This window comes from Megalopta genalis, chromosome 6, assembly GCF_051020955.1.
Source record: "Megalopta genalis isolate 19385.01 chromosome 6, iyMegGena1_principal, whole genome shotgun sequence".
Lineage (NCBI taxonomy): Eukaryota > Metazoa > Arthropoda > Insecta > Hymenoptera > Halictidae > Megalopta > Megalopta genalis.
Genome location: NC_135018.1, coordinates 8,687,157 through 8,711,375, shown reverse-complemented (window position 1 = coordinate 8,711,375; position 24,219 = coordinate 8,687,157). Strand labels below are relative to the sequence as shown.

At 39.1% G+C, this 24,219-nt stretch overlaps 5 protein-coding genes and 1 long non-coding RNA gene across 8 annotated transcripts; 4 read left to right on the top strand and 2 right to left on the bottom strand.

Moving 5' to 3' along the window:
- The first annotated feature begins 6,297 nt into the window (after nt 1-6,297).
- On the top strand, nt 6,298-11,282 carry ebo (exportin ellipsoid body open). Of its 2 annotated transcripts, none has more exons than XM_033476382.2 (16): nt 6,298-6,482; nt 6,615-6,818; nt 6,888-7,079; nt 7,193-7,352; nt 7,496-7,752; nt 7,852-8,018; nt 8,102-8,408; nt 8,486-8,578; nt 8,650-8,818; nt 8,885-9,023; nt 9,095-9,453; nt 9,523-9,850; nt 9,916-10,113; nt 10,186-10,464; nt 10,535-10,700; nt 10,777-11,282. In XM_033476382.2, the coding sequence occupies exons 1-16, from the start codon at nt 6,480-6,482 to the stop codon at nt 10,852-10,854; spliced, it is 3,099 nt and encodes a 1,032-aa protein (XP_033332273.2). In that variant the 5' UTR covers nt 6,298-6,479; the 3' UTR covers nt 10,855-11,282. The 2 variants fall into 2 exon arrangements, with proteins under 2 accessions (XP_033332273.2, XP_033332274.2); XM_033476383.2 differs by having other exon boundaries at nt 6,298-6,534.
- Nucleotides 11,283-11,416: 134 nt separating this feature from the next.
- Nucleotides 11,417-14,240, top strand: Aldh7A1 (aldehyde dehydrogenase 7 family member A1). The gene is made up of 8 exons (XM_033476384.2): nt 11,417-11,585; nt 11,641-11,857; nt 11,914-12,101; nt 12,161-12,360; nt 12,430-12,674; nt 12,745-12,854; nt 12,913-13,173; nt 13,247-14,240. The coding sequence occupies exons 1-8, from the start codon at nt 11,430-11,432 to the stop codon at nt 13,457-13,459; spliced, it is 1,590 nt and encodes a 529-aa protein (XP_033332275.1). The 5' UTR covers nt 11,417-11,429; the 3' UTR covers nt 13,460-14,240.
- Nucleotides 13,472-14,185, bottom strand: LOC143259761 (rRNA N(6)-adenosine-methyltransferase Mettl5-like). Its single transcript, XM_076523261.1, has 2 exons — nt 13,846-14,185; nt 13,472-13,779 (listed from the first exon to the last, which is right to left on the bottom strand). Exons 1-2 carry the CDS (start codon nt 14,183-14,185, stop codon nt 13,484-13,486), a joined length of 636 nt encoding a protein of 211 aa, XP_076379376.1. The 3' UTR covers nt 13,472-13,483.
- A 50-nt stretch (nt 14,241-14,290) lies between the features above and the next one.
- On the bottom strand, nt 14,291-15,262 carry LOC117223840 (SOSS complex subunit C homolog). Of its 2 annotated transcripts, none has more exons than XM_076523263.1 (4): nt 15,032-15,262; nt 14,815-14,954; nt 14,622-14,746; nt 14,291-14,492 (listed from the first exon to the last, which is right to left on the bottom strand). In XM_076523263.1, the coding sequence occupies exons 2-4, from the start codon at nt 14,840-14,842 to the stop codon at nt 14,337-14,339; spliced, it is 309 nt and encodes a 102-aa protein (XP_076379378.1). In that variant the 5' UTR covers nt 14,843-14,954; nt 15,032-15,262; the 3' UTR covers nt 14,291-14,336. The 2 variants fall into 2 exon arrangements, with proteins under 2 accessions (XP_076379378.1, XP_076379377.1); XM_076523262.1 differs by having other exon boundaries at nt 15,055-15,262.
- A 116-nt stretch (nt 15,263-15,378) lies between these two features.
- LOC117223841 (uncharacterized) lies at nt 15,379-16,220 on the top strand. Its single transcript, XR_004491020.2, has 4 exons — nt 15,379-15,518; nt 15,625-15,700; nt 15,783-15,841; nt 15,951-16,220. It is a non-coding gene; the product is annotated as an uncharacterized LOC117223841 (long non-coding RNA).
- A 383-nt stretch (nt 16,221-16,603) lies between these two features.
- Pomp (proteasome maturation protein) lies at nt 16,604-17,943 on the top strand. Its single transcript, XM_033476385.2, has 5 exons — nt 16,604-16,759; nt 16,981-17,075; nt 17,161-17,221; nt 17,295-17,470; nt 17,772-17,943. Exons 1-5 carry the CDS (start codon nt 16,757-16,759, stop codon nt 17,857-17,859), a joined length of 423 nt encoding a protein of 140 aa, XP_033332276.1. The 5' UTR covers nt 16,604-16,756; the 3' UTR covers nt 17,860-17,943.
- Nucleotides 17,944-24,219: the final 6,276 nt, after the last annotated feature.

Genomic DNA, 24,219 nt, shown 5'->3' with positions numbered 1-24,219 from the left:
TCTCTGGACGGCAGGGTCTGATGTGTACTGTACAGAGTCTGATACTGTATATTCTGTCTGTATATGCAGGGTGTCCCAAAAATGTCTCGCAATCCGAAAGTGGCGGGTTCCTCGGGCCATTTGAAGCAACTTTATCCTTTACAAAAATTTTCTCCGAGGCACCGTTAACGAGTTATTAACGAAAAACAGTGATCAATGAGAGGCGAGATCAACTGCCGCGAGATGGCCGAGACAACGGCGCCAGCGGTCGAGCGGTCGAATCCCAGCTCAGCTGGCGCGAGTCGGCCGAGCCAACGGCGCCAGCGGTCGAGGCGGTCGAATCCCAGCTCAGCTGGCGCGAGTCGGCCGAGCCAATGAGCGGAACTGAGCTTCGTGCACTGGTTGGCTGGGCCGTCTCGCGTCAGCCGTACTCGATTCTTATTGGTCACTGTTTTTCGTTAATAACTCGTTAACGGTGCCTCGGAGAAAATTTTTGTAAAGGAAGAGGTTGCTTCAAATGATCCGAGGAACCCGCCATTTCCGGATTGCGAGACATTTTTGGGACACTCTGTAGACTGTTGTAAATCGATGTGAAGACAAAACAAGTGTGAAACAATGCATATGAAGACGATTATTTGGTTCAAACGATGAGCGAGTGAGCTACTAGAGCAAGCCACTATAGTGGCGCGTCGTCCAGAGAGATGACATCCGCGAAAGCCACCATAGTGGCGTGTCGTTCTGAAAGATGACATCCGCGAAAGCCACTATAGTGGCGTGTCGTGCCTAAAAGGTTAAGAGTATACTTGTACAATTTGGGCACCCTATCGCAATAAGTACATCGCTGGGTTAGAAATGGTGCAGCAGAAATTCTAACGTATAGCATCTTGGCACGTCGGTCAGCCCTTGCAGATATCGGATCACGACTATAACCCTATGCTCGCCTTTCTGAGTTTAACCACGCTTGAGCAGAGCAGTAAAAGATATGATATTATCTTTGCGTATAAAATCCTTAACGGACTCCTCGATTCTCCAGCAATATCGGAGAAGTTTCGCCGGAACGCTCCGATGTTTCATCTCAGATCTAGGGAACCTTTTCGTACTCCGAAACATAAGACAACTTTTCAATCGTACTACCCTCTTTTAAATAGAATTTAAGACGCATTACTTAGTATCGCAACGTTATTATTAGACTGCGGATTTTATGCATTTACGGTAAAAATGAATGAATGAAATTCAGAAACATGTGAAAATATTTAAACAATTTATGTTACGTTTGTATTACGTTCAACTTGTTAAGTTTATTTAAAGAGAGAAATACAGTTAAGCTCCTATAACTTGCAGTCAATGCACATAATATTTATTTTACGTAAAGATCCGCAGTCCAGTTATTATAGTTCGTGGAGATTTATCATATTAATTTAAGAAATTGCGGTTATCTTATTTTCCTTTTTTTCTTCCTTTTTACTCTGTACTTTTTCCTTCTTGTAATTAATCAATAATAAATTAATAATAAATAAACACAGTCAAATATAATAATAAATTAATAATAAATAAACACAGTTAAATATAATAATAAATTAATAATAAATTAATAAGGATTTAATAATAAATTAATAATTTGATAATAAATTAATGATAAACAAACACAGTTCATAAAAAGCTATAATCTGCAGAGGAAACGAAGATGCGCTCGAAGGAAATCTCTTGTCGCGCGAATGCTTCCAAATAGAGAAATCGCTGTACGCGAATGAACGCGATGCTGCGGAGGCTCTAAAAATTGCAAGCGATTGCCTGGACGATTATGTTTTCCATGGCTGAGTAACTTTATACTTTATACGAAGTCCGCGTCGCGTCCCGCAGCGTCCCGTCGGCGAGACGACAAGGGGGTGGCTCGGTACGAAAATTGCGCGCGGCATCGACGACAGAAGATGCCACGGCAGGCGGGGGCGGCCTCGAAAAAAAATGGAAAATCTGATCCGGACGGCACCGTGGTAGCGAGGGGTACGGCCGAGGTCGTCATTATCCGTCATTATCATGGCTCGGCCAACCACTGTAATCCGTATTTCATTTTCTGCCGGTTTTTTCTCCCCCGCCCCCTTGCGACGATGTGGTTACGGTGCTAGATTACAGGCGTTGCTCGACGACGACCGATAGTTTCCGCGATAGAAGTTATCCTCGGATGTACTCGGCGGTTTTGCACCTTCCGCCCTTTCCTCCGAAACCCCTCCGCGATCATTTTTCATCGAAATCTATCGTGAACGCGAAACGAGATTTAACATTTGCTTGCCCTCGCCAACATTTGGAGACTCCCGGTGGAGATATCTGGTAACAAGCTGTCGAGTATGAACGTTGTTTCGCACCTTTATGTCTCGGTATATCAAATTCTATTCTCTCGTCGTCAATATTCAAACATTGAAGTAGGTGTAAATATACAATAAACATAGAGTTTCCTATTCTTCTAAGAAACGATTGATGATCAAAGAAGTTCTAATCATTCTAATTGTGAACCCTGACAATTGCGAACACATGCAAGTAACAATTTCTTTCGTTCTCTCATAATTTAATAATTTAAAGTGAAACAAATTATCGAGAAGACTTTGATCTTGGTACTTTAACAAACTTCTCCCTCAGCGAAGCACAACTTTGTTAATCCTTTCGGCATACTTCGACGAGTCCGACTCGTGATGAAGATTTCTATCGGGTACATAAGCTATTAGGTTATCTAGGCTATCTTAGGTTATGTATTCTATAGGTACATAACCTACCTGTTAAGTATGAATCAAACGTTCTCCTCTTCGGGCCGATATTTAAGCATTCAACCGAGTCTACTAAACGCATAAAACAAGTATCAACTTTCCTTTCTGAAGGAAAGGAAAGGAAGAGTTCTAATCACCGTTACCTGCGACGCAAATGATACGACAAGGCGTTAAATAAATGCAGTGTTTATCCTGCACATAAGTACGACAAGCGAAGAAACGAATCCTTTACTTAATTTAACATGTTTACTGTCGATAGACTTAGATTTAAGCCTTGCGTTGGATGCCGAAAATTCAAACATTCGTTTGAAGTCGCGCTTAGAATATAACAATCGCAATTATTTCATAATTAAACGTGAGTTTCAGAGCTTTAACCTTTTAGGCATGACGCGCCACTATAGTGGCTTGCTCTAGTAGCTGACTCGCTCATCGTTTGAACCAAATAATCGTCTTCATATGCATTGTTTCACACTTCTTTTGTCTTCACATCGATTTACAACAGTCTACAGGGTGTCCGAAAAATGTCTCGCAATCCGGAAATGGCGGGTTCCTCGGATCATTTGAAGCAACTTCTTCCTTTACAAAAATGTCCTCCGAGGCACCGTTAACGAGCTATTAACGAAAAACAGTGACCAATAAGAATCGAGTACGGCTGACGCGAGGCGGCCCAGCCAACCAGCGCACGAAGCCCAGTTCCGCTCATTGGCTTGATCGCCTCGCGCCAGCTGAGCTCGCCTCTCATTGGTCACTGTTTTTCGTTAACCCTCTATGGGCCGAATTTTTTTCTTAAATATAACAAAATTTATGCAACGGGAAATCTATTATTATAAATCTGTATATGCTAGTTAACAAAATATTTAACAGTTTAAAAAACTTTATTATAATTAATTCAATTTGTAACTTTGAAATAACAACGGCTTACAATGTTTCCACTTCTGCACGTAAATGCTTAAGCGTGAAATTCCATAAAACAGTTTGAATTTGGCGTTAAACATTGATGTACGTTGCATTTGGAATTGGTTGCCGAATAGTTTTTTGTGGTCCTGAATTTTCCTCATCCGATGATAATTCGGTACTAAATTCATCGTCACTGTCAATAATATCTATGCGTCGTCTGGTAAATGTTACTGGATGACCTTCATCGGACTCAGAATCTAATAAAAAATCTTCGGATCTATTACCGCTAATGCAACTAATTTTAATTCCTCTTTTATTTTTATATGATTTTGTATTCATACTTTGGGTATTTGATACATAAATTTGAAAATAGAAGAAAGCACAACTATTGTCCTAGATACACTCGAATCTACCACAATATTCCAATGTAACCTGAAAGTTACAAAACTGTATCATGTACAAATAGTAACAAAATGATTAATGAAATGCAAATAAATAAATTGTTATTGATATAAGAACCCAGAGCTATTATATACGTTTTTTTCTTATTTAGTAAACACCGACAAAAGCACAAATAATCTCAATTGCACAAGATGGTCCCTTTGGTTTCTATCTGCAGACAACTTGCAAGGTATTTATTTTGACATTTCAGGTTAACGGTGCTGCCAACCGTCATCAATATTGTTATTGGTTATTTCAGAGGCATTATATAATAATAACTCGTTAACGGTGCCTCGGAGAAAATTTTTGTAAAGGAAAAAGTTGCTTCAAATGGCCCGAGCAACCCGCCACTTTCGGATTGCGAGACATTTTTGGGACACCCTGTATATACAGTATCAGACTCTGTACAGTACACGTCAGACTCTGCCGTCCAGAGAAATAACCTCGCGCAGAATTCAGCCGAACCTAAAAGGTTAAAGGGAACCGAAAGAATCCTTTACTACACAAATTGCCGAATGATTTCGTGACAGCGCATACAGACTCGCCGATTGCAGTAGCAAACGTTTGAATGATGGCCCACTTTCTGGACTATCGGTAATCGCAAGATGCATCGACGATCGGTGGCTCGTTAGATTGCAGGATTTCAGCAGACGGCGAGAAGACGAGATGGCCCGGGATTCGCTAAATTTTCTGCGGAACGTGGAAAAAGGGGGGCGGCGATCTCCGATCGGCCGCGACCAGTGTCGGAGGCGGCGCGAGGTGTCGGTAGACTGTAGACAGGATACGACGTGCGAATGCGAACATAAATCCAAATTAGCGGCAACATAACGCAACCGTGGCTCTATCGGTGCTACGATTCAGGGGCTACTATCTCGGCGCTGTTTCTCGCCGCTGTTTCCCGCCGCCTCGAGCCGGTGCAGAGAGGAGCGGAGTTGGTCCGTACGCGAATGACAGTAAATCGTAAGCGGGATTATCGGACCGGTCGATCGGCCGAAGACGAACCGCTCGCGCTCGTTTCGCCGTGGCTGTGACCGGTGTCGGTGTTCCCCGTTAAGAAAACCGTCCGATACCGCCGCGATCTCGCCGTGTTTCTTTGATTGTGCGAGATTCTTCCTGGTTCCCCGCCGCCAGATATATTAGTTTTTGTCGGGCTCTCGCTATCGTGTATCGGGACGCGTTCCAACGAGAGTGCACTGATTGGGAGAGTGCACTCCGTCGAATCGGCAGCAAAAAGCTGCTGCTGCTGCTGCTGCTGCTGCACACGTTGATAGATGCTCCCGAAGAGACTTTTCGTCTACCCTGTTCCAAGACATTACCATACCGAACACTTACCTTCGCGAACACTCTACCTGTTGCACAGCGATTTATTGTTCGTTTGAGAGCGTGTCCTCTAACGGGACGCGTCGCTTTAACTGCGACGGACAATGCTTTCTAATTAGAAACAAGATTTCTACGAGAGAACATCAGACGTGGGACTAGTCAACTTTATTGTTAAACTCGTGCGGTGAAAATAATCGTTATCATTTTATCTAGTCGAATACTTGGCGTCTGAAACATTGAAACTTTTAGAAATAGTTAGTTACGTATCGCATCGTAATAGAACTTGTCTATTCGTGTTTCCAATTATTATTTACTTCTCTTTCATTCACATATAAAATACAATTTGTGAACTTGAGAGACTCCAAAAATTTGTTTTATTACAAAATATGTTCCATAAAAATGCACGTGCACTGACTGATCGAATCAATTCGTGTTAATTGCTCCTTGAAGTTTGTTTAACTATCATATTGATTAATTGTATTTTACGTTATTGTTGTTGTTTGGTTTCCTTACACGAAATCGGTGCAGCAGATGCTTCTGAACTGTTCCGTGTACTTCGTTTAGTTTCTTAATGCCCTAATCTTGCCATAATTAATGCTTTTAGGCGACCCTGTATTGTGCATATATAGGCGATTGCGGTGCCTCTTTTGGAGTAAGAATGAAACTCCGAAGTGCAAATTGGAGTAGTGGCGAAACGCTCAAACTATTAGCCAAAATACCGACTGTCGGTATTTTGTAGACAGCACAGTACCGACAATCGGCGCTGTACAGACATCGAACTAAGCTTTACGTTTTCTCCACTGAAGGCGTTACAGTCGCCCAAATCTGTCCATTGCAGAATCGTCTGAAATTATTAATTTTGGTTCGTGCATATCGGTGCATACATGTCAATGGGCATTTAGTAACATTCCCCTAAAAGTGGGACAAGTCTAGCGTCACCTGTACCAATCGAGGGAAAATTAGTAGTGTTTGATTACATATTTTGTCGCTCCAAACATGATATCTGACAAGTGAAAGCCAGATTTCTTTGTTACTGCGTGTTTATATCACATTTATATCGGAACGCGCGTTTCAATCTCAATTATCATGGTGCGTGATTGTACTTACATTTTTCCATGAAACACACACCGATTTGCCATACGTATATTTCATATGCTACGAGCTTTTTAAACATGTTTCTTGAGTCTTTGGATCCGTATAAAACAAGGATTACATTTTTAGGACAATGATGCAGCTGCACTGCAAAATTTGGAACACCTTATGACTGAATTCTTCTCGTCAGATACGAACAATGAACGAAAACGTACGATCGAAAGGAATTTTCAAGAGTTTGCTGGGCAAATTAACTCCTGGAGGCCTTGTTTACATTTTTTATCCTCTACCAATAATCATTATGTCAGTATGTTTGCTTTGTCCACTTTGGAGGTACGTTTCCTACATTTATCCATTTTTAGCATTATTGATTTTTTATTTACAAGAGGAATATCGTTGCAGACAACAATTGGAAGACGGTGGCCGATTCTTCCATGGGAAGACAGAGCTCTCACGAGATCCACTTTGTACACATTATCATTAGAAAGAGGTGTGGCTCCTTTCGTAAGAAATAAAGTAGTGAAATTAGTTGTAGACATCGCAAGACATGACTGGCCACATTTTTATCCAGACTTTTACTCGAATATCTTGCAGGTTCGTAGATACATTAATCTCTGATAAAGTTCATTGGTGATAACAGATCTAGCAATAGTATGAATTATTCTAAAACTGTTTTTCATATTTGATCCTTTTTTTTGTATTGAAAGTTGTTAGGTCACAAACATACGAGACTATTGGGACTTATTTACTTGAGAACAGCTTCGGAGGAACTAGCTACACCAAGGGAAGATTTGCCTATACAGAGAAAGAACGAATTGTTTAGATTTCTCTGTGCTCAAGTACCTTTGACTTTGGATACCCTCACAAGTAATATTCCCTTTAAAATTCTATTTTGTTGTTTACACAGGGTGATCTATCTAAAGGTAGTCGCAGATTCCAAATGAAGTAGATCTATAGGTGGACCACACTGTACATTCTTAGTGGAATGTAATATTACCTTCTCTGTGCAGTACTTCTGAAAGAAACAACAAAGTTGCAAAGCCGCTCTGGAACCGTTACACCACCTCCTTCACCCACCAGTGGCCAGACCATGGCACCTGTAAGGGCTATTTTAGATGTTGAAGGACTTGCCACAGGAACCAGCGATGTTTGTATAGCTACGTTAGATGTATTGGCTCACATGTTCGGTTGGATCGAATTATCAGAACATATTTCAACAAACCTGCTGGATGCTATTTTTACTTGTGCTAGGTATCATGAAGCAATGGTAGGATTTTGATCTGATACAAATATTTTAACACTTTACGTATCGACAGTTGTCTAGTAGTCTGTGAAACTTTCAACTAATCGTAAGGTTGATTAATAGAATGGTAAACAGATAGAGTTGGCTGTGCAGGCTGTAACCACGATAAATGAGCTTTTATATCGACCATTGTATTCTCCAGATGTGACCGATAGATTATTAGTAGAAATATTTCAAAATGGAGTCACATTATTTCAGTATATGGAACGCTTGGATTCCATAGATGAAAGGTATCTACTTGTATACTCTAATTCTTTTGATCACATTTTAATGACTATAATTACATTTTAACAGTGCTTTTTAATGTTTTTAGTTATATGGAAAAACTCACGGAATACTTGCAGTTATTCGTGACGAATCATCTGAAAAGAGTTGAATCGTGCCCCAAGTTTCCGGTAAACACTTTATTAGAGGTCTTATGCCATCACACATTCCAACAGTGCTCAACAGTAAATGGATATCTAAGATGTTTAGACGTTTGGACCACTCTTTTAGAAAGTACACAGTCTCGATATGCACCAGTAGCATTAGCTCTTGCTGAGCGCGTGCTGCAAAAGATGAGTTTTAAACTCAATTCGCGCATATTAAAAGATCTGGATACTGAGGGTCTAGATGAAAATGTAAATAATTTTCTGAAATTTATCAACATTTTCTTTATAATATGTTTACCTAATATTATTGTTTACCTAAATTTTAGGATGAAACTGAGTGGCAACATTTTTTAAGATGCAACGTGGAATGCCTAGCAAAAGTTGCAGAAATTTGTCCAATTCCAGTATTCACGCTACTGGTAAAATCTAACGTATACTTGTGGATGAATTAAGTTTAATTCATAGTTACTAATTGATATAAATTTTTCAGTACCGTTCGTGGAGAGAGGGTTTAATAATATTCGGAGAACTAGGTGCCGCCATAGCCAGCAACCAAGTTATTTTATTAAACGAATCTGAAGCTTCTAATGTACACGCACATCTGCGTGACTTAGCGTCCACTACTCAAGCGTTAGCCAGACTCTATTCACTCTTTCTGGGTGAGTTGAGCATATAAATACGATAATACTGAATCATAGAAAAACGATGATTTTTTCTGTTAATAGGAGATGAGCATAGCATTGATCAGTCATTAGCGGAAGAAGTAGTATCACAAACATTGGATGCCTGTAAATTTGCTAAAGCTAACCAATTGTATAAAGCATCGTTGCAACCGGCTATTATCGTGATAGACCTTATAGAAGTGTAAGTAACTTCAATTATGGTTATTTCATTTGAACAGGAATTTTATATCCATACTATATTTTCTTTGTCAGGCATTCCCAGTTATTAGCATCCCTTCAAGCCTGGTGCCATTGGATAGTGAACAGACCAGAAAAGACTAAGGAGTCATTATGCCAAAGTTGCATTGATTCCTGTACCCTAGCGTTAGATTATACGACCTTCTGTGATAATCCACCACCGGCGAGTCTAACTCATGCTGCCACACACCTTTTCCAAAGCGTCACTGCAATTTTAAAACCAGTCTTGTGGGACGAACCTGTATTTAGAAATTTAATTACCATGGTAACATATCCGTTCTTGAAACCTGATACGATAAAGGTATTACGGAGGGCGCTGGTAAATGCAATTGTTCTACCGCACGGCGATGGAAGTATCAGAGAAAGATTATTAAGTAAGTAAGGACGAGAGAAAATATAATTAATTAATTGACAAAAAGTTAATAATTTACTGATCGGGCTAGGCACCATGGTTTCAACATTATCCACACCTCTGGGCTCGGAGAATCAACCAGTACCTCCGGAATCGACGATTGCGATAACAGTAGTGCCATTAACCCAGCTGATAGAAGACTGTTCCTCGTCGTCTACGACAATTAAAAAGATGTTGCATTCTTGTTTGGGATCAACAATCAACCGAACTTTAGAACTGTTGCCATATATGATAAGATGTCAAAGTATATGCGAGATTTTACTCAGCTTCCTGCATTCAGTGTTCTCAGTATTACAGCAACAATTGGGGGCAGAGTTTACTCAGAATGCGGTTCAAGGAATGCTGCACATTTATACTAGGTAAGTTATCCGAGTCCATTCGATTAAAACAACCTGAGACAATTTTTTATTTCACACATTTCCAGGGAGAATATATCTGCGGGGCCCGCGTTAGACCAGTTATTAGAGATTTTAATATTGGTCGTGTCAGCGCCCAGCAGCGCATTTAAAGCATTTGTACCTTCGGTGACTAGTTTATGTTTGGGACAAGTGTGGCCAGCGGTCGGAAACGACCTCAGCGCGCATCCGGATACCACACTTGTTTTATTAAAATTATTCCATAGGTATTACCGAAAACTTCTGTTTATAATATCATAGACGATAGTAATAGAGTTTTAATTACTATGACCCCACAGTATTTTAATGCACCGATGGCAATACTTCTACAACACTTCCGTTCTACGAACTCTCGGCCATACTGATGAGGAAGAAACTGTTGAACATAAGGAGGAATTGGTAGCCATCTTGGAAGCTTTCGGCCAAGCTCTTCTTCAACCTGATGTGAACATATTCCGACAAAGTTTACAGAGTCTCGAACAATTAAACTTACGATGGCGACTTTATCAGAGAGCCGTGTTCAAAGTGCATTTGCTAGAGAGGTTCTTGATGGCGTTGTTCACCGTATTATTCCAACAGTGAGTTAAAAAATTTACGTTTCTATTGGTAGCAAACTTCATTACTAATTTACTATCATTTGGACTGCAGGTCTCACAATTTATTAGCAGACGAAATCGCTGCTGCCATTCATAGCTTAGCTTCTGTAAATATAGCATGGTTCTTTGGACACTTCCTGCCGACATTTCTAGCAGGATGCGAGGGAGTAGATGATATGCAGAAAGCTACATTGTTAGGGAACTTTGATAAGTCCACGGTGAGTTAAATTGGAAGACACTTTGCTCTGATTTACATCCGCGACTTATTTCATTACATCTGTTAAATGTTCATAGGATCAACCAACGTTGACAAGGTCAGTGCTCCAATTGATTTCTGACCTAAGATGCTACCAATTTTGTCGACCCGGTTGAACCAGTTACATTCCAGTGGAGACAAGGATTCATAAGATTAAACGTGATTTTAACCAGCTGTAAAGTTTCGACACATCAACGTTTTTAACGAATCTCCCTTCTTTGTATCTAGTTACAAATATCAAGTGTTTTCTACTGTGCAATGAAAGTGGACATGAAGTTTTCGAAGTCATCAATCATTCTGTAGAAATCACTGCTGTATAGAAATGTTGACATTGTTGTTACAGAACAAATCGCGACCTTTTTTTACATTTCAGTTGCCATCCACGTACTTCCTACTCTTCGGTATGGTTCGAAGCATTTTATCGAGATGTTCTTCCCATGAGAAGAAAATACGAACACGCGCGAATTTTCTATATAAATATTAAATGTCAATTTACATCGTTTTCGAAATAACATTGTAATTAAAGTATAATGTACAAGACTAAGCGGTGGGATCAATTGTTTTATCAAAGTATTTGTTACTTTTCACTTATCATATCCCTCCTCCTCCTCCTGATAACTGGTATTACGTTGATAACCCCAAGATTGTTGCATTGCATTACATACGCTAGGGAGCTAGCTGAGAGTAGACAATGTTCCGTTTATTGTCAAGAAGTGGTAGTCACATTACGAAAGTACAAATGGCGAGGTACATGGTAACTGATCCGAATTATGGGTTTTTGAAAGAGTTAGGCCTCACCATGGAAAATCCAGGCCTTTATGATGGACGGTGGGGAGGATCTGGCAAGGTATTTCAAGTACTGAAATCTTTTAGCTGACTGTTAACATATAGTTATCACATAGGTAATAGAATCAGTGTCACCATCGACCGGTAAAGTGATAGCAAAAGTTAGGACCTCGACCCCACAGGAAGCAAGCAATGCTATTACAGAAGCACGTAAGGCATGGCCACAGTGGGCAGGATTACCGGCTCCAACAAGAGGAGAGATAGTAAGACAAATTGGAGATGAATTGAGGAATAACTTGAAACCCCTGGGACGATTGGTATCTCTGGAAATGGGTAATTCTTCCTTATTCATAGATTTTGAAAAGATTCCAATAATATCAATCTTTTAGGAAAAATATTACCAGAAGGTATTGGTGAGGTACAAGAGTTTATTGACATATGTGACTACGCTGTTGGCTTATCTAGAACACTACCTGGTAGTATATTTCCATCAGAAAGGAAGAATCATGTTCTCATGGAGAAATGGAATCCTCTCGGAGTAGTGGGAGTCATTTCTGCATTCAATTTTCCGGTTGCAGTAAGTAACATTTAATTAAATAATAATCAATGGAATTGAAAGAAAAAAGATGCTTTTAGGTATATGGCTGGAATAGTGCGATTGCAATGGTTTGTGGCAATACTATAGTCTGGAAAGGAGCATTGACTACTCCTTTGGTGTCTATTGCAACTACTAAAATTGTCACAAGTGTTTTGGAGAGAAATGGTATACCAGGATCAGTTGCATCATTGGTAACAGGTGGTTCAGATGTTGGTGAAACTATAGTCGAAGACACGCGGTGAGCATAACATACTTTAATGGCAAAAATGTATTCTTTTTAACTATTTAACTGCTCTTTTGTGTTCAGTGTACCTCTGGTTTCGTTTACTGGAAGTACAAGTGTAGGAAAGAAAGTGGCTCTGAAGGTACAGGAACGATTCGGAAAATTTTTGTTGGAATTAGGAGGCAATAATGCATTAATAGTCGCACAAGACGCTGATCTGGAAATGGCAGTAAGAGCAGCGGTGTTCTCTTGTGTGGGAACAGCGGGTCAAAGATGCACAACTACCAGAAGATTACTTCTGCACAAAAAAATCAAAAACGAATTTCTAGGTGAGCAAATATAAAAATTAGCTTTAAAACTATTGTGAAAACGTTGCTTTAGACGAATTACTTACTTCAGGAAAATTGAAGAAAGCGTATGAGAGCATTTTGGAGCGGATAGGCGATCCTCTAGAGAACAATACTTTATACGGACCTCTACACAATCAGCATGCAGTCGACAGCTACAAAGTAGGTGCATAAAAGGTACCCATGCTTCAAGATTTAATATAAAAATCACTCTTTTCAGAAAGCTATTGACAGTGCTGTAAAGAGTGGCGGTAAAATAGAATTCGGTGGAAAGCAGATAGACAGACCAGGCTTTTACGTGGAGCCAACAATCATTTCCGGTTTGTCGGCCGATACTGAAATAGTTCAGACCGAAACATTCGCGCCAATAGTCTACATTTTCGAGGCAAACTCCTGGGAAGATGCTGTAGCTCTGAACAATGGCGTGCAACAGGGGCTGAGCAGTTCTCTATTTACTAAAAGCCTAGAAAATGTGTTTCGGGTAAGTGAATGATAATGTAATTTATATTTTCATCTAGATGAAGGTGATGATTGTACAAACTTATTCTGTGCAGTGGATTGGTCCTCATGGCTCCGACTGTGGAATAGTGAACGTAAACATTGGAACAAGCGGCGCAGAAATTGGCGGTGCATTCGGAGGGGAGAAAGCGACTGGAGGTGGTCGTGAGAGTGGCAGCGATGCATGGAAGCATTACATGCGACGTGCAACTATCACGATTAATTATGGAAACGATTTGCCATTGGCTCAGGGCATCAAGTTCGAATAGAACGTGCTGGTGTCTTGAAAATATTCAATGGTTTAATTCGAAACGTATAAAATCCACTTGAACATCCACAGTGACTTTCTTATGGAATTTGTACGCTTTTGGCAGGTCGTATCTCAGTTCGGCGATGACTTTCCCTTTCGCGCCGAACCGCGCCGCTTTTTCGAGCACATAATTACGCGTGCTCGTTTTGTGCAAAGAGTACACGGCGTTTGATGCGAGTTTCGTGGCAACTTCCAGAAACTTCATGTCTATTCCTGTATTGTGTTTCGTCCCGAAAGGTGGATTCATCACCACTGTATCAAAGTATTTCTCGAATTTTCCTACAACGCAATTATTCGAAAACATGTGTGATGTTAAATGATTAAAATGAATAACTTTGTACATACCTGGTAGATACTGAAGTACATCGCATTGTACAACTTCCACAAACAGCTCTAAGTCACTGCAATTTCTAGAAAGTATCCGAAGTGCATCAGTATCTACTTCAAAGCCGACAACGTGGCCTGCCCCTAGCATTTGTGCTCCAAGGGACAAAATTCCGCATCCGCATCCTAAATCAGCCACTGCACGACCTTCTATATCGTCGAATTGGCTTTGTGCAGTGTACAACATGCGGGATGCGATATGCGCGCTGGTGCAGTACTGTTCGAGCAATATTTTTGGTTTCTCGAATCCATCCAACTGTTGCATGTATTCCTCTAACTTGCGTAGTTGTAAACTAACCATTTTGATCGAGTTGTTCTCTGTTCTCGCAAAATATATATATGTACTTAAACAATTATTTATCCCCTTTGCTGAGTTCCTATTGTGTTATTTACAAATGCAGTCTCCTTAAATATTTACTATTTATAATTTGAATGTATATAAGCTAGCTATTTCATTTAGTATCGAATCTGGGCAGAACAGGTAAAATTAAATTGCCAAAAGAGGAGTCCTGAGTCACAAAGTATCCTGATGAAGCAGCATGAGCACTATGCAAGGCTGCTCTTTGTGACGCACTCATTGCAATGCCATCGGAAGGTTGTGTTGAAGGCTAGAGAAAAACATATGATTGAGTGTACGCTATGTTTTAAAATTTGAGTGAAAAAATTTAAAAAATTATCTTTTAGTGCATGACTATTTTGAGTTACCATAAATTAGCAATATGAAAAGTACGTGTTACCAAATTAGAGGGAGATCCTGCTGGTGGAAGTGCTACAGAAGTGTTCAGAGTTGGTGCTACACCTTGTTTCAACAACATTTGCTTTTTCAGTTGCAATTCCTCTAAGATTTTCCTGTTTTGCAATTCTACAACCAATCCAAATAAAATAATCGCTTTATATTTCGAAACATTGTAAAATTACAAATGATGGTACCTCTTGAATTCGATTGTGAAAAAGCCATCAAAAACTTAGGTTCCTGTTCCTCGAATACGTAAATCTTTATAAATGTGTATGGTTATTGGGACCAAAAATGAAAAATAAACGATGTCAGTCTCTGCTGATGTTACTCTGCACTATTTTAGAAAAATATATTCAACATATGTGGCTTTTTGCTTAAAGATAATGTTACAGATATCTCAACAATGTTTACGTTTTGGAGTAATCGTGCGTTACCTTAACCTCATCAAAATAATTAACTACAGAAAGGTCACTGAACGAACCATTTGTTTTCGTGATATTGTCACGTGTCTTTTCTTTTGAATTTTGTTAACTGTGATATTGGTAATTCGCTAAAGTATTATTTCATATAAAATATCTGTAATTGTATTGTCAAGTGAGTATTTTCTAAGTTCTCTAGCCAGTTCTACCTTCTGCCGTGCTTTTACCCTAGATGAAATGCAATAAAATGTGAATGACACCGTTGTCACGAATTCTCTTAAATATCACGTGACTCTGCCCGTGACGTCACGGATGGCAGTTCAGCCGGGTCGGGGTAGAGGGCAGCGTAGTTGAAGACGCAATGTGACCAATCACAAACGTGTGAGCAACCCTGCTACATAGCTTTGTTATTCTCTTTACCATTAATCATGATTTTAGGCTATCTAGCTTCGATGGATTTACAAGAAGTTATAAACAAAGTAAGCATAATTCAGCGTATACAAAATTTTAAATAATAAAAATATTTCGGAAGAAAAAATTCGTATTGAAATGTGACACCATAATTTTGATTTTTTAAAATAACAGTATCACCCGAGGCAATCAATAAAGAGGTGTAGACTTCAAAGATTAATGTCACCGGGCAACAATATGCGTGTTTTATGTAAGCTTTGATTCATTAATTTTATTGAATATAGACGAAATCTCTTAGATAAAATAAGAATAATTTACCGTAGCACTTTCAGCAATAAAAAATACGCCTGATGCGAAACTATCGAAAATCAGAAGAACTATTCACATGAAAGTAAGAATTTTTGTGTATATGTACACTACCATTATACAATACATATATATGTTCATCATTGCAACGTACATTATAACAAAAATATTATTATTTTATTGTTGTGAAATAGAAAATACTTGGCGATTCAAGTAAAAAGAACGTACAATCGGAATACGCGATTGGTTTATCAAGCCGGAAAAATACACTGGACCAAAAAACTTTTGAGAATATAAGTAAATTTAGTATTCTGTTTTTGTACCTTCACTTTCTGTTTTGTTACTACCTTTCCTTTTCGAAAACTGGTCAATTTATAGAATTTTTTGAAACGTGTCCTGCGTAGAATTATGAAGAATAATGTAAAAAAGAAATATATTATTAATAAACTAAATTATAAAATACATACACAGGACGTTCTAAAAATGTCTCGCAATCCGAAAATGGGGGGTTCCTGAGGTCATTTGAAGCAAGTTTTTCCTTAGCGAAAATGCAATCCGTAGTCAAGCCAATCAGCGGTACTGGGCTTCGTGCGTTCGTTGGCTGGGCCGTCTTGCGCTAGGCAACCTCGCCTCTCATTGGTCAGTGTTTTTCGTTAAAAATACGTTAACAAAACCGCGAATTGCATTTTCATTAAGAAAAAAATTGCTTCAAATGACCTCAGAAACCTCCTATTTTTGAATTGCGAGACATTTTCTGGACACTCTGTACAATACAGTGATATGTTTCTGCAAACATAGAATCGTCAGCCAATCAGAACAAAGCAATTTCTGGTATTGCAGCATCCACTACTATATGTACTGTGCTGTATGACCATTCGTGAAATTGTGAAACGTCAAGTCATACATATTTCAATAAGTTTATGGACAATATACAAGTTTCGTGGATTCATCCGAAGTGACTTTTGCTTTCTGTAAAAAGTTGAACTAAATACACTTCATAATGGTAAAAAATAATGTCAGCTTTAGTTTTAATTATAGACTGTTTTATTTAACTATGAACAATTTTAACATGTGTATTTAGAAAATTCTACTTTTCTTTATTGTAAGATTGTGTTAGTTGATGTGTTTACAGTATTCTAAAGCAGAATATAAAAAGTTATTGATTAGAAACTGTTTCTATGACTTTCTATGCAGCAGTGAAATTAACATAATGACCATTTTCAGAGTTACAATTTGCCATCGCTTGGTCCAAAACCAACTGTCGAAAAATTTGCAATTCACAATGACTGTTATGGTTTACCGAATCCCATGATATCAGGGTACAAATAATAACGTTATTAAAAAATAATATGAAAACTTACATCACTTATTTTGCTTTTATTGCAATATTTTCTTGCTTTTCAGACTGTCGGGGGCTAAACAAAGCATAGGTTTCTCTCATCCGTTAGAAGCCACTGAAAAAAATGTAAGAAAATCATTTTAAGAATCAGACTAGTAATATTATTTTTATATGTTATACAACTGTAGACTTTCTTTAGGCCCAAAAGAATCGTGAATCCATGAATATGGTGTTACTTAGAAACATTCAAGGAATACATGCACCGATACGTATAGCAATGGAATTAAAAGCTACTGAACAAATTGGAAGATTACCATTTCTGCCATCGTCAAATTTGATGAGAGATGTTCTACTTGGAAGAGACGAGGACATAGGGTAAAAACCTTACTTGCTAATTCTATTTTGACAACATATTACAGTAAATTCTCCCTAATTTTCCTTCAGCTTGTAAACAAAAATGGACAATTTGAGAAGAGGAGAACTCGAGCCTCGCGGCTCATTTTTATAATTGCCGATTGTCAACGATTATAAAAACGAGCCACAAGGCTCGGATAATCGTATCGCCTCTTCTCAAATTATCCATTTTTGTTTACAAGCTGAAGGAAAATTAGGGAGATTTTGCTGTACTTGTATTTAGAGGGAATATTACTAATTTGTGTTATTCTCTTTTTTCTAGGTTCGAAGATATATTGAACACACCAGAATTTAAAGAACAAATGGGCCAACCACACGCTGTCGTTGAAAAGAGCCTGGGAATATTATAAAATCTATATTTGATATGTAATATGGTTTTGTATAATTGAATTTATTAAATAACAACAAAAGGTTGACTTTTATTTACTATGTAACATATGCTATATTTCTTACAATAATATTTTGTTCTTATCATGCATTTCATTGAACGTCATATATATTTACAACTTGTTCCATTGGGATTTGTAACTTTTGTGGGTGTACAAGTGATCGTATGCACAATTTTATAATACAAAAATTGAAATTAGGTACCTAAATCTCATGTATAATGTTTGAAGAATTAAATTGAAATTTTAAATATTGCATAATGTTGCTGAAGTCGTAGCTGATGAGTTTTCTATGTTAAACCGAAATTCAGTATTAGTGTTGATTGATCGAGGTAAACTATTTCTCTTCATAATTTCGTAATTTTGGAAGAATTTCTAAATTGTTCTTTACAGCAGGGACCAGATATGGTCTGTGACAATATAGATGAGGTATAGAGAATACTCGATTCTCAGTAACAATAAGTATACACATTTCGGAAATGTGAGTAACGATGAATTTGACACGGAATATTATATCAAAGACGAAGTATACCTCGTCAATACCTGGCAATGTACATGGTACATACCTTATTTGGGTCTGTACGGATCCTAAACTGCCTATTAACACTCACGAGGTGCCAGACCTGATGGCACGATGGCGCCACAAGTCCACAAGATGTGGTTGTCATTCTGAACTGAATTTATTTTTAGCTGATTCGATTTGATCAAAGGAAAAGGCAGTTTTTTCCGTTAACTTCGCTTTGAATTAGGAAATTTTAAAATAGTAGAATTGGTGACTGCAAAGTTATAATTGATGTGTACCTACACCTGGAAATTTTATCATACATCGGTATACACATAGCTTTTATCCAGCACTTTCAGCGTTTGATCGTGGATGGGACCATCTGTCTGAGAATCTATTCCTCAGATATAACATTAACTCCATTAATCTTCAAACTTGTTAAATATGCAACTGATAAACGTAGATCGCGGTATTAGTTCAGATTACTTCGTAGAACAAAAATATTTTCTAATTTGGAATTCATTAATCTTCTGTCGACTAAAACTTTCTCTGGTTTATATAGATTCAGAATTAGAAGAACTAATTATGAAGGAAAACATGCTGCGTTTGATGAAAAATTCGTTCAATATTATTTTTCGTTCGAGGTTATGCTAACGAGAAAAATACATTTGAAAATTCAGGGAATGAATGTGCTATCGAATAGCAATCACCCAGCGCGGCTCTCTAGTCTCTAGCATTTTTCTCAAAAACGAAGTCTCAAATGAACAAATTTTATTCTCTGCTTTCAACATCTTTTTTCATAAAAAATCGCATCTCGCATCGTTCACGGGTTATCTTTATAGCAAGAAGAAGTCCTGCAATCTGTAACACGTTCGAACAAGGGTGTGGCATGCCAAGACATACGTTTCGACCGAATAAATTGATTTTCACACCGCATGTGCGAGATCGGGTATCAGGCATTTTTAACTGAAATTCAAACAATTCCATGAAAAATAGTTATAATTTGGCACCGGGTTAAATGAAACTTGGTCCGTTCGATAAATTATCGCGAAATGGCAAGAATATTAATAATATTCCACGTTATTTATTTCTTGACCAGCGATCGACTCGTTAATGCGAGGTCTATATCGCCTCGTAATGCACACAGTATCACAATAATCATTTCTTCCCAGGGGGGATACATTGGAAACGCATCGATCGCGTGATATAATATCGACTTGATTAAATAAGCAGATCGTCGCGTATGCACGGGACCGTGTAGCGGTGCGTTTACCCAACGAAACAAAAGAATCCGCCGTGAGGCGTTTGCTTTAATCGTGGGGCACAATGCGCTTCTATAATTTCGTAATCATTCCGTGCCGGCATAGGGCCGCATTCAAAAGCACAATTCTCGGCTCGATTCAATCTATAATCACGGTTTGCGAATGAGAGTACCTGTTAGAGGATCAAGCGTGGCTCACGATCTTTCTTGGCCTAACAACGCAAAATACTCGCAACGAACAATCTCCTTCGGTTATAAACTGGTGGCAAGTTTCATTAATCAACTTTATCGATTTCCTTACGGATTACAAGTGGTCCATTTCCTTATATATTATATACCATGTAATAAAATAAAATAAGAAAATAAAATAAAATAGAATAAAATAAAATGAAATGAAATAAAGTAGATTAGAATAGAATAGACTCAAATAAAATACAATAATTTACACAACGAATTTAAAATGATACTATTATTAAATTATTAATACCATTGATAACAACCAAAAAATTTTAATTACGCGATGAATCTTTCCAATTTTAGAAAGGTTCTTTGACTTATGGGATGCACGACCCAACTATGACCTGTACGTCAGCATTCGGTCAGAGGATGTCGGTGCTTTAAATTCGTATGACGGACGGTGCACACCTGCTAATCAAAAGTGGTATCTCGCACAATAATAGATAACACGCTCGCTTAAATAACGCTGGTTTCCGCGGTTTTGGATCGCGTCAAATTGAACCCGGAGCAAGGGGTAAAACTAACAAACATCGGCCGCGATATCCCGCGGCCATGCTCGCCGGCGGAATCGACGGCACTATATTACGATCGTCGGATATCGTCTGTAGAAGTCCTCATTGTCGCCGAGCGGGATCTCTGGATTTCGTCCTTATCCTCGGACAACTGGCGAAAACTTTCACGATAAACTCGACGGGAACGTCCTCCGGAGTGTTCATTCCCTTCTACACACATACACACACACACACATACACACACAGAGGACACGGCCAGATAGACTAGAGAGACAGACAGACAAGACAGGCAGAGACAGGGTGACCATCCTCGCGGTTACGCCCCCCCCCCCCCCCCCGCCACCGATTCGAACAGAGAAAACGCGATTTTGTAATCTCGAAGAAAGTATACAGGGTGGTCAGCCTAAGTATGGCTGTCTAAATATCTCCACAAATTGTGGGGTTACAAATAATATTTTCTATGCTGTTTGAATGTTTCGAAAAGAAACCATTATTTTGCAAGAGATACTTTTTGTCTAAGGGCGTTTTTTTCGGAGTCTCCATATATATAATAATAGTATATATAATAATAGCCTCCATACGTACAATCGCGTAATTTTTTCATTGCATCACGTAGCTGATGTAAAAATACAACCAGGTACCAAACATGACCGTAGACTCCACAAAAAAAATAACTTTGAAGAAGTACTACTTTTTAGTAAAAGTATATGAAAAAAGCATATAAAGTATATAAAGTATATAAATATTTAGAAAAGTATATAAAGTTATATATTAAAAAAGTGTGTATATATTAGAAAAATATGTATAAAAATATAAACATAACCACACTGCTGGAGGAGATGTAATTCACGTTCCCTTTTAATTCCCGAATTCGAAGCTCATTTCAAGATCATGCGGTTTTGTACGCGAAAAAACATCCGTAATCTTGTAAACTCCGAAAAACTGACCTTTCGAAAAAATACTTTATTGAAATATAATAGTTTTCTCAAACCATTGACATAGAGCGTACAAAATATTTTTTGTACCCCAACAATTTAAGGAGATACTTAGATGACCTTACACACAGAAGGGACCACCCTGTATAGTTACACCTTCTTCATTCTCGCGTCGATCCAGATGCCAAGATAGAGATAGGAAACCGAGGGGAGGGTCTAGAGGAGCTAAAGGGGCTAGGGGTTCGGGACGGAGAGAAAATATAGGGAGAGGGCCGAAGGGTTTTGGATATCTCATGGATTCCGGGAGTAGCTGCCCGGAGGCGTTCAACCAATTAGCCAACTCCACGGTACTTTACCCTCGAAACCGCTAACGAAGAACCCCGGCCGAACGAAGAAAATCGAGGGAGGGAGGAGGCAGGAGAGGGAAATTCAGATATTCCTCGTGGGGGCGGACTCTGTTTGTAGCGTGGAGCCGCCCGCGGCTGTTCCTCGGCGTTACTGTCCTCCCGGAAGACGTGTGGCGTTCCTGCATCCTGCCTCCACCCTCGAGCCCTGAACCAACTGTTTTCCTTACTTTCTTGTTGATCATGGCGAACGGGAGCTTCTCTGCGATTATCCTATTAGGCACAGCAGGATGAACGACGTAGATTATTCCTGATAACAGTGTGCACTGCAAAGGTATACGAACACGTGTTTGCTGGCGTCATCGGGATGTTTGACAATTTTCGTTTGATTTAACCTTCGTGTTCCCCTTATTTATGCCTCGCATGCGTATCCCTTCGGATCACGGTGACACGATGCACAAAAGACGACGTTTAATTCGTATTTCTGGATTTATTTATTTAATATTATATTCTATGTATAGGATATAACAATTTGTAAATATATACAAATATAATATATTTATATAAACAAACGAAATATTCAGCATAAAATAAATACGAACATGGAATCTTTACAAACATAAATTTCATTTCGGATTATACAGGCCCAAGGAGGAGAGCAGTATAAACGTGTCGTTCCTGAAGTACTACCACATCCGTTGAATTGTTCTTCCTCTTCTTCATGATGTATTCCGTACGGTCCACTCGAATAAGCTTGAATCTTCCTAGTTGAACGATTTGAAACAGCGAGTTTCAAACTGTAGATTTGATTGTATCTGGAATTATGGAGGAGATTCGATAAACACGTTACAATTGAATGTTAAAGATTTAGAATAATTAATTAAGTATATTCTACTAGTATCGGTTTTGTTGAATCAGTCGTCATAACGGTGCAGCATTTCGCTATCGGGTGGCGTTTGTTAGGAGTTCGGATACTTTCTCCTTGTTTTCCATCCGAGCTAACGTATCGCAAGACTGGATAGGCAACGCGAATGTATTGGACGCGTTGCATAATTATGAGAAGCGATCTTAGGATTTTGTTGGAATAGGCGTTGCTTCGAAGAATCATTTGGAAAGCTCGCTTAATGAACAGCTTCGGTAGCCGGAGACTCCGAGACTCGTCATCGAACGAGATCATCTCGATGCCCCGGCTTTCTATCTCTCCTTCTTATTTCCTTTAAAGTTTGATCTGTAAAATGTAAAGGGTAGTTCATCGAGACTCTTGAGTTTCCAGTTTGGTTGCCATTTAGCGCTTGGAAAAGTGCCTCGAGCAGCGAAACCGTAGGCAAGCCGATGGGTTAGGTCAGAAAGAAAGGGAGGAGAACGATAGAGGGGAAGGGAAGGAAAACATGGGGAACTAGAGATCGAAAAGAATGCAGGAACAAGAAGTTGCAAATAATTAGATATTAAGCTAACCTCTGTTATAGAGGTCATGTCAGATTGGAATATTGGTGACCTGTGGCTTTTTCCATAAACAAAATAGCTTTTAAGTTGAACGATCGGGCATGAAAGAATCGCCTTGGATCGAGACTGTCGCGAATGTTGCAGAACGAAATGCAGGAAAATTGTACAAAACAGATAAGAGACTGTACCTTTCTTTCCGAGAAGTTCGCATGATTTCTGGACTCACGACTACGGTAGTCACAAATAACTTGTACTAATACAATTGGAGTGTATTAAATAAAACAGCAATTATTAAGTGTAATAACGGCTGAGAACTCAGAGGTAGCATTCTTTGAGTTTGACAAAATAATGAACAATCTGATAATGTGGAAGTAATTTATTGACTGTAGTTACGAAGCCAATTCTCATCAATCAAAAATATTCACTTTTCGACAACACGAAAGAAGTCTTTCAGTCATTAAATATTCTTCACTGATAGGAATTTGAAAGGCGAACGTCAAAATTATTTTTCGCTAGCCTAATGGAAAAACATTTTCCATCGATTGATGCATCGGATAGACCAGCTGCGAATGAAATGCGGCTCCGAGCCGAGGCTCCGCCCACAGGAGGAGGAGTCTCGGTGCTCTCGTTACCTCCAGACACGGGACAGTGCCCCACAGAGCACGTCTGGCGTGGAATAACGGAAGCTTGAAAAAAAGAAACGGAAGCTGAGTAATCATCGGAAATCTCGAAACGAAACTATTGCAAATGGAATCGGCCGTTTCGAACTCCCGTGGAAACAACGCTCGCGACTACAGTTTTCGCGCATTAATCTCGGCACAATTTCCGGGCCCGGTTGTCGCGTTACGTTCGGATTCTTGTTTATCGAAGCTTCGGCTAAATTGCCTCCGAACCGGGAGGAGGCTGCATCGCGAGAAGATTTATCGTTACACCGACTTTCGCGGACTTTTCTTCGCGGCGAGCATTGGAAACCAAAGTCGACGTTCTCGCGTCGGTCCCGACGTGACGGCATAACTTTGCATAGAGCCGCCCCCGATATGAGCCATCCCCCGCGCCGCCACCACGCGTCATCCGTATGTACAAACCCTTC

Bases quoted from the DNA above. Each gene is read 5' to 3' on its own strand.
- LOC117223840 (XM_076523263.1), bottom strand. From the start codon at position 14,842: ATGGCTTTTTCACAATCGAATTCAAGAG. The intron at 14,747-14,814 runs GTACCATCATTT...GATTGGTTGTAG, and splicing joins TTCACAATCGAATTCAAGAG to AATTGCAAAACAGGAAAATC. The intron at 14,493-14,621 runs GTAACACGTACT...GTTTTTCTCTAG, and splicing joins CAGGATCTCCCTCTAATTTG to CCTTCAACACAACCTTCCGA.
- ebo (XM_033476382.2), top strand. The intron at 9,024-9,094 runs GTAAGTAACTTC...TTTCTTTGTCAG, and splicing joins GTGATAGACCTTATAGAAGT to GCATTCCCAGTTATTAGCAT. The intron at 10,114-10,185 runs GTATTACCGAAA...ATGACCCCACAG, and splicing joins TTATTAAAATTATTCCATAG to TATTTTAATGCACCGATGGC.
- Aldh7A1 (XM_033476384.2), top strand. From the start codon at position 11,430: ATGTTCCGTTTATTGTCAAGAAGTGGTAGTCACATTACGAAAGTACAA. The intron at 11,858-11,913 runs GTAATTCTTCCT...TCAATCTTTTAG, and splicing joins ATTGGTATCTCTGGAAATGG to GAAAAATATTACCAGAAGGT. The intron at 12,855-12,912 runs GTAGGTGCATAA...CACTCTTTTCAG, and splicing joins ATGCAGTCGACAGCTACAAA to AAAGCTATTGACAGTGCTGT.
- Pomp (XM_033476385.2), top strand. The intron at 17,076-17,160 runs GTACAAATAATA...CTTGCTTTTCAG, and splicing joins CCGAATCCCATGATATCAGG to ACTGTCGGGGGCTAAACAAA. The intron at 17,222-17,294 runs GTAAGAAAATCA...GACTTTCTTTAG, and splicing joins TAGAAGCCACTGAAAAAAAT to GCCCAAAAGAATCGTGAATC.
- LOC143259761 (XM_076523261.1), bottom strand. From the start codon at position 14,185: ATGGTTAGTTTACAACTACGCAAGTTAGAGGAATACATGCAACAGTTG. The intron at 13,780-13,845 runs GTATGTACAAAG...ATTGCGTTGTAG, and splicing joins TGTACTTCAGTATCTACCAG to GAAAATTCGAGAAATACTTT.